The sequence below is a fragment of the Eptesicus fuscus genome, chromosome 10 (assembly GCF_027574615.1).
Source record: "Eptesicus fuscus isolate TK198812 chromosome 10, DD_ASM_mEF_20220401, whole genome shotgun sequence".
NCBI classification, from domain to species: domain Eukaryota; kingdom Metazoa; phylum Chordata; class Mammalia; order Chiroptera; family Vespertilionidae; genus Eptesicus; species Eptesicus fuscus.
The window spans coordinates 25,005,186-25,018,022 of NC_072482.1; the positions used below are offsets into that span (position 1 = coordinate 25,005,186).

Consider the following 12,837-nt stretch of genomic DNA (forward strand, 5'->3'; position numbering starts at 1 on the left):
ATGTGCAAGTATAAAGAAGAAAGTAGAAATTATCCGTAATCCCTTTACCCAGAGTTACTTATATCTTTGTGTAGACTATTTCCATGCACAAGCTTATACAGAAACATGCTTGGAATCTCTTAAAAGATTTATTTTACTTCGCCTTTACCTAACTGTTTGAATTTACTTTCACCTAGCAGTATTTCACAGATATCCTTCTATGACAGTAATCATAAATTTCCATAATTTAAAAAGAATTTTACTGACTGCATGATATTTTGTTGTAACACAATTCATCTGCTTTTTTTCTTACTTTTTTAACCTTTTAAACACTAAGAAGTATAAACATATCCAGAAAAGTACATAAAACAAAAATAAGTGTAGTAGATTATTATAGAGTGAATACTAGAAGCCCGGTGCATGAAATTCGTGCATGGAGGGGGGTTGTCCCTCAGCCCAGCCTGTACCCTCTCCAATCTGGGACCCCTCAAGGGATGTCCGACTGCCCGTTTAGGCTCGATCCCGGATCGGGCCTAAACGGGCAGTCAGACCTCCCTCTCACAATCCAGGACTGCTGGCTCCCAACTGCTTGCCTGCCTGCCTTCCTGATTGCCCCTAACTGCTTCTGCCTGCCAGCCTGATCACCCCCTAACCACTCCGCTGCCAGCCTGGTTGATGCTTAACTGCTCCCCTGCCAGCCTGTTTGCCCCCAACTTCCCTCCTCTGCCGGCCTGGTCCCCCCCAACTGCCCTCTCGTGCAGGGTCGATCACCTCCAACTGCCCTCCCTTGCAGGCCTGGTCCCTCTCAACTGCCCTCCCTTGCAGGCCGGGTGCCTCCCAACTGCCCTCTCCTATTGGCCATCTTGTGGTGGCCACCTTGTGTCCACATGGGGGCAGGATCTTTGACCACATGGGGGCAGCTAAATTGTGTGTTGCAGTGATGATCAATCTGTATATTACTCTTTTATTAGATAGGATAGAGGCCTGGTGCATGGGTGGGGGCCAGTTGGTTTGCCCTGAAGTGTTTCCCAGATCAGGTGGGGGTTCTCTTGGGGTGTGGGGCAGCCTGAGCGAGGGGCCTGTGGTGGTTTGCAGGCTGGCCACACCCCCTGGCAACCCAAGTGGAGGCCTTGGTATCTGGAATTTATTTTCCTTCTACAATTGAAACTTTGTAGCCTGGAGCGGAGCCAAGCCTGGGGCTCCGGCAGCCATTTGTGTTGGGGTTATAATTGAAACTTTGTTGCCTTAAGCGGGTGGGCCCGTCCAGGGTGTGCGGAAAGCTTTGCTTCCCCTGTTGCCGGCGGCAACCCTGGCCTGCTCTCTCAAGCTCCATTCTGCCACCATTTGTTTGAATTTGTTTACCTTCTATAATTGAAACTTTAGCTTGAGTGGAGGCTTAGGCCTGGCCAGGGCAGGCAGAAAGCTTGGCTTCCTCTGTTACCTAGGAAACCTTGCTCTCTGTGGCTGTAGCCATCTTGGTTTGAGTTAATTTGCATACTCGCTCTGATTGGGTGGTGGGCGTGGCTTGTGGAGTGTCGGAGGTATGGTCAATTTGCATATTTGTCTATTATTAGATAGGATTAGTCTGTCATTCAGATGAGGAATAAAGCATTGCTGTTACCCTTGAAATGCCTTCTTGTGTCCCTTTCAACCAGCCTTTTCCTCTCTCTCCTAGAGGAAACCACTAGTCTGACTTTATGGTAACCTCCTCCTTACCTTTTTCCTTTTAGTTGATCATCTGACTATTCATCCCTAAACTATATAATTTTCCGTATTAAGACAAATCTTTCTATAAATGGAATGATCAGGTATATTTTATTTTGTCCATGGATTATTTTGCTTAATATATATTTCAGGCTATGCACATTGTGTGAAGATGTGTTATTTTTGTTGCTGTGCCATATTCTACACTGAGTATGCCACACATTTATTCATTCTGCCTTTGATGATGAGTTTCCAGTTTTGGGCTGTTATGAATAATGTTGCTTTATGGTTATACGAATAATGCTGGTTCCTGTTTACTTGTTTGTATGTTGTCCTATGGCTTTGGTCTGAGAACTGGAACATTTCTGGTACCAGAAGACTTACAAATGCTGATTCTTGGGATCCACCACATACTTAAGAATCAGGAACTCTAGGGGTGGTGCCCAGTAATTTGTGTTTTAACAAGCCTTCCCGGAGATTCTTGTGAGTGGTACAGTTTGAAATCCAGTGCTTAGAGGAAGGGTCAGCAAAATATGGCCCATGGGCCAAATCCTGGCTGATGCCTGTTTTTCACATGGCCTGCGAACTAAGACTGTTTTTTACATTTTAATTTAATTTTATTTATGTTATTAAATCTGTTATTTTGTTTATTTCCCCCCTTACATTTTTTAATAGTTAAAATTAAAGGAAGAATAAAATTTCTTGGCACAGGAAAATTATTTAAATGTAAATTTCAGAGTTTATAAATACAGTCTTATTGTAACACAGCTGTGTCCATTTATTTACAAAGGCTGTTTTCTTGCTGCAACAGGAAGCTGTACTTGTGACAGAGACGTTATGGCTCACAAAGCCTAACATATTAACTATTTGGCCTTGTTTAGAGAAAGTTTGCTTATCTCTGCTTTGATGTATATACTTGGGAGGAGTAAAATTGCCAGGTTATGGGATGTATTTACCTTCAACTCCTGAGATAATACCAAATTTTCTAAAGTAGTTCTACCAATTTACACTTCTGGCAGTAGGTTATGAGAGTTCCCATTGCTCTCCATTATTATTTTTTAAAAAACATTTTTATTGATTTCAGAGGGAAAAGGAGACAGAAACATCAATGATGAGAGAGAATCATTGATCCGCTGCCTCCTGCATGCCCCCTACTGGGGATCGAGTCTGCAACCAGGACATGTGCCCTGACCAGGAATCGAACACGACCTCCTGATTCATAGGTTGACACTCAAACACTGAGCCACGTCAGCCGGGTGCATTGCTCTCCATTCTTACCTGTATTTTCCAACTTAACTTTAGTTGTCCCAGTGGGAGTATAGTAGTATCTTCATTGTGTTATTTTGCCTCCAAAATTGTGAACAACTTCAAACATATAGAAAACTTGCAAGAATCTTATAATGAATATCCACATTCCTTACCTAGATTTTACAATTTACAGTTTATTATACTTGTTTTTATCACCTATTATCCATTTCTCTGTCTACCCACCAATCCATTTCAAAATAAGTTTCAGAAATCATAACGCTTCCCACCAAATACTATAGCCTGCATATCATTAACTAGAGTTCAGTGTTTGTTAAGAGTTCTCTTTTTATTTAAGTAACATGTACATACAATGAAATGCACAAACCTTAAGCACACCTAATTCATGAATTCTGACAAATGCATAAACTTGTGCAACTTAAACTTATCAAAAGACACAGAGCATTAATATCTGAAAGTTTCCTCATGCTGCATCTTAATGAATCTCTGTCTTGGTAACCACTACCCAAATCTTTTCCTTCCATATTAGTTCTGCCTGTTCTAAAACTTCATATAAATGGGATCATGTAAGTCTTTCTGTGGTCATATGCTTTCATTTTTCTTGGATAAGTGCCTAGGAGTGAGATTGCTGGGTCATAGGGCCAGGTATTTTCAGTCTTATAAGCAACTGCCAGATCTTTTCTCCAAGTGGCCATACCATGTATATTCCCACCAACAATGAGAGTTCTAATTCCTCCACACCCTCACCAACATTTCCCCCATTTTAATGTTAACCATTCTAATGGCTGTGTAGCGATATGTCATTGATGTTTTCACTATGGTTTTAGTTTGTCCTTACCTGGTGATTAAGAAGATGGAGCATCTTTTCATATATTTATTGACCCATTGAGTTTTATCATTCTGTAAAGTGCCTATTCATGTCTTTCGCTTATTTTCTTAGGTTGACTGTCATTTTCTTATTTTCGTCTTGGCTATTCTTGGCCCTTTGCATATTTATGTACATTTTACAACCAACTTGTACATCTTCTTACACACAGACAGACATAAAAGCTATTGTGGTTTTGTCTGAGACTATTGAATCTAAAGATCATTTTGAGAATCGGTACATTTGTAATAATTCTTAGGTATCTGTTATTTAGGTTTTGCTTGTTTCCCTCAGTAAGGTTACAGTTTCTTTGTGGAGGCCTTCCTCATCTTTCGTTAGATTTATCCCTAGGTATTTAATAGTTTAAGTTCGGTTGTAATTGATATCTTTTAAAAATTCTGTTATTGAACTTGACTGCTTGGTTGGTTGGTTGGTTTTTCTATATGTGATCTTATATCCAAAAACCTAGATTAATTAGGGTCCAGAGGTATAAGAATTTATCTGTAGATTCTTGCGGCTTTTCTAAAGATGTTAATAATATAATCTGTGAATGCTGACGGTTTTGTTTCTTTTCCAGTCCTTATACTTAGTTTTTGGTCTTCCCTACCTGGTTCTCATTCATGAGTCTTGTTCCCTTAGTGCTTCATCTTTGACCGTGTGCTGGCGATGTTATTTGGAAAGTTGTTTGGAGGGCTACATTGAGGCCTAGGAGGATTATATCTTTCTTCAAAGAGGTTTCATTTGTTTCTTTCATGGGTCTGGGGGCATTGATAGTCCAGGATAATTTTAATTAAATCCATAATCTGAAGTCCCTGGCCCACTTGATAATTGGAAACTGGATGTAGATCCATAATCTGTAGACTAATAATCTTCTGGTTTACCCCCTCCTACATCCTTCAGAGTCCTAGAGAGTAGGGGATAGTTTATCCACTGTTGGCAGAGTGTTGTTGAAGCTGCTTCCCCAGCATCAGTAAATGTAAAGTGGACTTTAAATGACAGACTTTGACTGTTGGCCTGGCAAGTCCTAGGTAATTTACCTATAATGCAGATGGAATAGGTCTAAATTACCTACTCCACATGAACTGAAACTTGGTGTTTCTTTATGATTCCATTGAGTTTTTAATTTCTGTTCCTGAGGGTTTTTTTGTGGGTTTCTAGAAGTTATTTGTTTTCTTTCCTTTTCTTCCTTCCTTTCTTTCTTTCTCAAATAACTTATTATAGTTTCCCATTCATCAGCTGTCATCACCCCTGTTTTTTATTTCTTTATACACCTCCATGCTCAGAGTCTATTATTATTATTATTATGATTATTTATTTATTTTTTCTTCTCATTAAGTGATGTTTTATGGTGTGCCTTGTTATAGAAAATGCAATTGTATTTTAAAATGTATTTGTGGGAATGCTTTGAAGTATGATTTGAGTTTGCTTCTGCCAGATGGCTGAGCATTTGAATCAGGGTCCACCTTAAAACCAGTCCAAGGCTTGGGTTATTTTGAATGACCCATGGCATTTGATCAGGAGGATCTCAATGAAGTGAAACTAGATACCCTATTTCTTGTGGGCATGACTTTGTATATTAATCTTCTGTACTGTAAAGAAGATACTTTAAAAATTTTTATCAGTTCTTTGATTTTTGTGAGAGGTTGATCTGAATAATATAGCCTGCTTTACTGAGCCATTAAAGTCTACTGCAGTTTATTTAACCAAATACCTGTTGTTGGACATTTAGATTTTCTTCTTCTTATTACAAACTAGAGGCACGGTGCACGAAATTCATGAACGGGGGTGGTGGTGGTGGTGGTCCCTCAGCCCAGCCTGCACCCTCTCCAATCTGGGACCCCTTGAGGGATGTCCGACTGCCCGTTGAGACCCAGTCGGACATCCCTCTCACAATTCAGGACTGCTGGCTCCCAATTGCTTGCCTGCCTGCCTTCCTGATTGCCCCTAACTGCTTCTGCCTGCCAGCCTGATCACCCCTAACCACTCCCCTGCCAGCCTGATTGATGTCTAACTCCTCCCCTGCCAGCCTGTTTGCCCCCAACTTCCCTCCTCTGCCGGCCTCGTCACCCCTAACTGCCCTCCCCAGCAAGCTTGATCGCCCCCAACTGCCCTCCCTTGCAGGCCTGGTCCCTCCCAACTGCCCTCCCCTGCTGGCCTGATCGCCCACAACTGCCCTCCCTTGTAGGCCTGGTCCCTCCCAAATGCCCTCCCCTGCTGGCCATCTTGTGGTGGCCATCTTGTGTCCACATGGGGGCAGGATCTTTGACCACATGGGGGCAGCCATCTTGTGTGTTGGAGTGATGGTCAATTTGCATATTACTCTTTTATTAGATAGGATAGAGGCCTGGTGCATGGGTGGGGGCCAGCTGGTTTGCCCTGAAGGGTGTCCTGGATCAGGGTGGGGGTTCCCTTGGGGCGTGGTGGGGCCTGGGTGAAGGGCCTGTGGTGGTTTGCAGGCCGGCCATGCCCCCCAGCGACCCAAGTGGAGGCCCTGTATCTGGGATTTATTTATCTTCTACAATTGAAACTTTGTAGCCTAGAGTGGAGCCAAGCCTTCTGCTCGCTCTGTGGCAGCAGCCATTTCTGTTGGGATTTATGTATCTTCTATAATTGAAACTTTGTAGCCTTAAGCGGAGGCCTGGGCCAGCCAGGGTGTGCGGAAAGCTTGGCTTCCTCCATCGCCGGGGAAACCCAAGCCTCCCTCCTGCTCTCTCCATGGCCGTAGCCATCTTGATTGGGTTAATTTGCATACTTGCTCCTGATTGGCTGGTGGGTGTGGCTTGTGGGCATGGCTTGTGCGTGTAGCGGAGTGATGGTTAGTTTGCATATTACTCTTTTATTAGATAGGATAACATTATGATGAAGAAAAATTGTTCCTGGAAGTAAAACTGTTAGGATCTGCATGTTTTAATGCTTTTTGAAATGTTTTGCCCTTTGGAAAGGGTGTCCCAACACTGTGTATCCTAAGTTTTCCTAACTTGGGCCATTTTAATAGGTAGAAAACAATACGACATTATTGTTTGAATTTACTTTTATTATTTTCACCTGCATGAATGGTAGCTGTATTATACTTTTGTATTACTAGTACTTACTTCCTACTTCCAAAGGTTTTATTGAGAGTTACTTAGATGTCAAATGATATAAATATTTCCCTCAGTTTGTAATTTATATTTCATCTTAATTTATAGATCTTTTAGAAGTTTATAATTTTTATCTAGTTAGATCTACCAGTCTTTTCTTTTTAAAGCCATAATTAGTCTGAGATAATAGATTTATAATTGTGTCTAGCAAAACTAGTATTTTAAGTTTGGAGTTGTTTTATGTGTCTAGAAAATTGAGAAATAGTTAAATCGCTCATAACTACAAATAAGCATTTTAATAAAAAACATAACTCTTGAATTCAGATAATGCTTATTTTAAGTCTATATTAAACTGAGTTTTTATTATAATTCCTTTGCTTTTATATTATAATACTTTCTATTTCTTTGCTGTTCTTTTGGTATATGTTGTCAGAAATTGGCAGAGTAGAAATTAGAAAGTGTATTGAACTTAAAATTTTAAAAGTATTTGGCTTCATTAATGCTAATACTGATTTAGTGATTATATTAGAGTTTACAAATTTTATAAAAAATAGAATATTCACTGTTCTAGTGAAGGAAAGTATTGTATTGAAACTGAGTGAAGACTTTTATTTCCTTAAACAATATGAAATATGTTTTCTTTTAGATAAGTAAGGACGAGAAGACTTTTCCAGAAAAGGATATTATTGCTTCATCATTCAGTTTAAATGAGACTATCTCAGATTTGGAGTCAGTTTATAAGGTATGTAAACTTTAAACTACTTTCTAGGTTTTGTTAAATACATCACATTGAGCTTTCTGTACGTGTTTAATTAACCCATGTGTATAGCCTGTTGTCACCACAGCCTCTCTCGCTCCTGCGTGTATTTCTTCTTCACCCCACTAAGAGCGTGCCAGCATTCTGTGTTGGGATGTCCTCCTACACAGACACTCTCCTAACCCTGCCTGGGCTCTGACCCTGCATTGCCTGCATTCTCTGAAAGGAATTCTCTTCTCACAATGCTTCGGCTTTTATGCTGCATGCTGGGCTGCCCCCTGCAAGGACACTCCCATCACCCCTCGCTCTGGATCCCTGCTCTGCATGGAAGGCTTCTTTGCCATTGAAGGGCTCTGACACCTTCTTGGACCATCTTCCCATGTGAACATGGTCTCATACCCTTTGGGCACTCACACTTGCTCTCCTGTGGAAAGACCTTCTTTAACCCACCCACCCAGGTTCCAGCATTTAGCATGGGCTACCTCTGCTGCTCTGTCCCTTAGCCCAGATACCTGCTTTGCTTGAATCCATTAAATGGTTTTTGGACTAAATAGTTCCAGAGGGGAGAGCTGAAATTCATTTTAAAATTTGATAGTTGCAACCCCCCAGGTTCCTTTGAAAAGAATGTACTCAACACTATTGGTGAGTGCCAGTGGCTTAAAATCCTGTCTCCACATTTGCTCTCCATTCTGACTTCCCTGTTCTTACAAGTTAGGCCATCATTCAGTCAGCCTTCCAAATGTAGAGTTTGAGAATCAACATTTATCCCTTTCACATCCCACATTTCCCATTACTCTGCCTTCATATAATCTTGTGCTTCTGCTTAAGCATTTTTATTTCCATTGTGACCACCCTGATAAGCTAGAATCATGGAATATGAGAGCTAAGGAACCCTCAGACTCATTTAGATGATCCCTTCCTGCCCTATCCTGGTTTTAAAGATTCTATATTTTTATAAAATTTGTAAACCCTGATATTTCAAATCATTTCTAATATAATTACTAAATCAACATTATCATTAATGAATCCAAATTTGTTTAAAAATTTAAATTCAGTATACTTTCAAATTTCTACCTATAAACCTTTACCACTGAGGTTTAGAAGCAGGAATTAAATGTTCCAAAATCATAAGTCTAGAGAGTAATAGAGCTTGGATTAAAACACGTTTCCAGACTTCTGTCTCCTTTCCTTGCCTGAATTATTGTAATAAAGCCTCTTACCTCCTCCTCTGATGTGTCCTGTGTGAGTTACCTGTTTGGTGCGGTGTCACGCATGTACTGCCCCAGAGAGCTGTTTGACTTTCCATCTGTGTCTAACTTATTTTCTCAACTAAGTGATGACCTACTTCAGGACAAGGACTATGTCGTAGTAAAAATTATTTGTTAAAAAAAGCACATGTTCTACTATTTATTATGTGATGTCGTTGAGTATATTGAAGAATGATGGACATATAGATTTAACTCTTACCTAAAACTTGGGCAAATAGACAATTTGGGGATCATTTTTTTAACCTAATATTTTCTCTCATTTTTGAAAAGAGAAAAATGATTGGATAGTAAGGATGATTTTCACAGTTCACTAACATATTTCTGATATCTTAAACTTTTAGTATAGTTCATAAGACTTTATAAATGTATAGTAGTATTGTTTTTTTTTTAAAACATTTATTGGCAACTACTTATTTTAATAGCAAAACTGAATGCTTATTATTATTTTTATTTCTTATTGTTGAGATTAGCATTTGCAATATATTTCTCTAGAGAAAGAAGGAAACATAGATGAAGAAATTTGTATTGCTTCATTTGTTAGTAATTTTCAGCACTGAACATATTGTATACACATTAGGATTCTACTTGATGCAGAATAAAATGTGGAGTATGTCATATGAAAGGAATACAATGTGCTTTGAGGGCTTGAGTTGGTAGTTTGAACTCCTGGGGACTATAATTTGTAAATTCATTAGTCAAGTAAAAAGAAAGCATTTTAACTTGACAATATTTTTTAAGACATCTACTCTGAAATAAACCCATTTTTGGATTGCCACTTCTTTCTTGTGCTAATTGTTTACTTTTAAGGAGGGTAAATTGATCTTTCTTTTCTTCTGATCTGTGGGGATTGATGAATTTGTCAGAGGAAGAATTTTATTTAGACTTGGTACATATGAAGACTTAGGAGGATTTCAAAATGACAGGTGCTGCTTATTCTCTCTGTTTCACTCCTGAATTCAGATCCCTTTTGCTGACGCTCTGGATTTGTTCCGAGGAAGGAAAGTCTATTTGCAAGATGGCTTTGCTTATGTACCACCTAAGGACATTGTGGCAATCATTCTGAATGAATTTAGAACCAAGCTGTCCAAGGCTTTGGCAGTAAGTATTTTTCTTTTTTACTATATTTCCATATTTGCTTTATTTCCACATATTCAGATTTTAATTTATAAAGTAGAACCTCAGGTCTCGAACTTAATTCCTTCTGGAAGGTTATTTGGGAAGTGATTTGTTCAAAAACGAAATCATTTTTTCCCTATTAAAATAATGAAAATTAAATTAATTCAATTCAATTGAATTAATCCATTCCAGACCCCAAATGATTCCCTGTTTAAACCTTTCTTATATAAAGTACATGTCTAATGCACTGTTTAATCTGTAAATAAACACTTCTTTTCTTACATTTATTGAACCACCCCCTACTAGCTTTAAAGGAATCTCTTTTAGCACTCGTTTCCAGGACTGTCTTTCTGGAGGTCAGTATGCAGCATCTTCACTTTTTCCCATATAGCTTCCATCCGACTGATTACTTTTCATTTATCCAAATCAACAACAATTTTTCTACCCCTTCAATTGCTTGTGATTGTTGTTTTGTGAACACTTTCACACCCTTAGCAACAGCAGCACTTTTGATGGCCTCTTTATGTTTTAAAATTGTGCTAATCGTCCATTTGGCTAGCAACAAAAGCAAAAGAAACCCCAAAACACAAAAATATTCAGAGCACAATTTCCTGATATGTTAACAACAGGAGGTTCAGTGGTAAACTGACTCATATTCAGCATTCTGTCCTTTGTTTGTGGCCTGAGAGATGTTTTTTTGTCATGTGGAGGTATCAGCATGAAAGGGTTGTTGGTCAAGAACTGAAGTTTTGTTCGACAACCCAGACATTTTTCTCTATGAACAACTTGCTTGAGAATCGAATTGTATGAGATGGGAGATGTTTGAGAACTGAGGTTTGACTGTATAGCCTTGGTCATTTTGTTCTTTACTTCTTAAGAAATAAATTAATTTTTATAATGATATTCAAATTGCTTATGATGTTGTACTGGTAATTCTAGAACTGTTAGGTTTTTATTCGTTTCTACCCATAGTTAGTTTTCTTATTTTTTCTTTCTCTTGGTAATACTAATGGAGAGCTGGTAAATTGTGTAAGTGGGTTTTTCAAGGTCCTGTCTCTTTGCTTGGAGATGGATTTTATATAAGGCCCTTCACATTAGAGTGGCCTTTGGTGGATGTAACCCTTAGATTTTTGTTCTAAATTGGTATTTTGGGTCAGTAGAGGGCAATGTAGAAGAAAGTCTTTATATTAAATAGTAAAAACAGTGATATGATAGTGCTGCAATAAAGAGCCTACTGCTGGGTGAGATTGGTGCTAGCTGTGTTGAATATATAACATGATCAGTGCTTTTTCAGAGATTTGTTGAAACTGTTAAGTATAACATCTTAAAAATACACACAAAAATTGTACTATTTTCTGGTGTAAATAATTTTTATTACTGGTTCTCCTGGGTTAACTAACATGTATAATTCAGCTATATCAGCATTTGGGAAGACTAAAATGTTAACTCTGCTTTTATGAAAGATGGCACTTTATTTAAATACATAGCATTATGGGTGTTTCATAACTGTTAATATTCTTTCTCTTTCCTTAATCCTATGTGTTGTGGTTGTTGTTACTGTTTTCAATCTTTAGTAGTGTTGATGTTTTTCAATATTTTCTTGACTTGTCTTGTAACTTATCCTGGACCATAATCTATTTACAGGTAAAGATAGTATCTTTTATACTGTCCGTCTCTGTAGCAGACATATTTGCCTGCTGGTGGTTGTTCTCCTTGTTTTATTCTTGGTTTTGTTCACCCACTTTGCCGGCTGACATGTTGGATAGCACTTCTTTATGTGGAACAGCCATGTACTTTTCAGGACAGTGGGTATCCTTAGCTCTCATCCCCTAAATGCCAATAGTGGTCCAAGTCCCCATAACAACCAAAAATATCACCATGTATTTCAGAAAGCTTCTGCAGTGTTGGTATCATCCTTGGGCTGATCATGGTGGTTCCTTCCTCATTTCCAAATTGTTGATCTGTGCATGCGATACAATGTAACTCTGGCTGAAAATATGAGAAGTTGTTTGGGGGCTTCTGAAAAAAGCTTTCCTTGCTAATAAAAATGGGCACATGCATATTTGCTAGTCAACTTAGTTTCCTAACAATCTTATGTACAAAGAAAGCTATGTGGCAGATTTAAAAAAAAAATAGCATTTTTATTTATTTCAGAGACGAAGGGAGAGGGAGAGAGAGATAGAAACATCAATGATGAGAGAGAATCATTGATCGGCTGCCTCCTGCACACCCCCTTCTGGGGATCAAGCCTGCAACCCGGGCTTGTGCCGTCACTGGGAGTGGACCTCCAGGTTCATAGGTTGACCCTCAACCACTCAGTCACATCAGCTGGGCCATGTGGCAGATTTTTGCAATTTCTCCTCCCTCCCCCCTCTTATGGGCAGAAGATGGGGAATATAAATATACTGAGATTAAAGACAGAAATCTATGAGTTCCTAAGTTAGGAATAAATTTATTTTTTCAGCAAATTACACTTAAGCTTTATACATCCCTCTCTCATTCTTTCCCCCTTCCAACATACTATAAGAAATTTTAAAATATTTTTTTAGAATTTTGAAGTAATCACAAACTTACAGAAAAGTTGCAAGTAAAATAACAATAATGTTTTCCCTAAATCATTGGAGAATAAGTTCCCAACCTTACGTCTCATCACTCCCAATACTTGAGCGTGTAATACCTGGAAACACAGATGTCCTCCCCATAACCACAATTCAGCTGTCAAAATAAGGAAAAGTAACATCAGATCATGGCTGCCATCTAGTCCTCAGGCCCCTCTCACTTGTCACCAGTTGTCTCTGTCGT

At 38.9% G+C, this 12,837-nt stretch overlaps 1 protein-coding gene across 1 annotated transcript in view; it reads left to right on the plus strand.

Annotated features, from left to right (window-relative positions):
• The window catches only part of PRIM2 (DNA primase subunit 2), a 291,718-nt gene that overhangs the window by 48,880 nt on the left and 230,001 nt on the right, over nucleotides 1-12,837 (plus strand). The window contains exons 6-7 of the mRNA XM_008138463.3: nucleotides 7,541-7,636; nucleotides 9,880-10,017. Of these exons, the coding sequence (XP_008136685.2) occupies nucleotides 7,541-7,636; nucleotides 9,880-10,017 (234 nt within the window). The remainder of the gene's footprint in view (nucleotides 1-7,540; nucleotides 7,637-9,879; nucleotides 10,018-12,837) is intronic.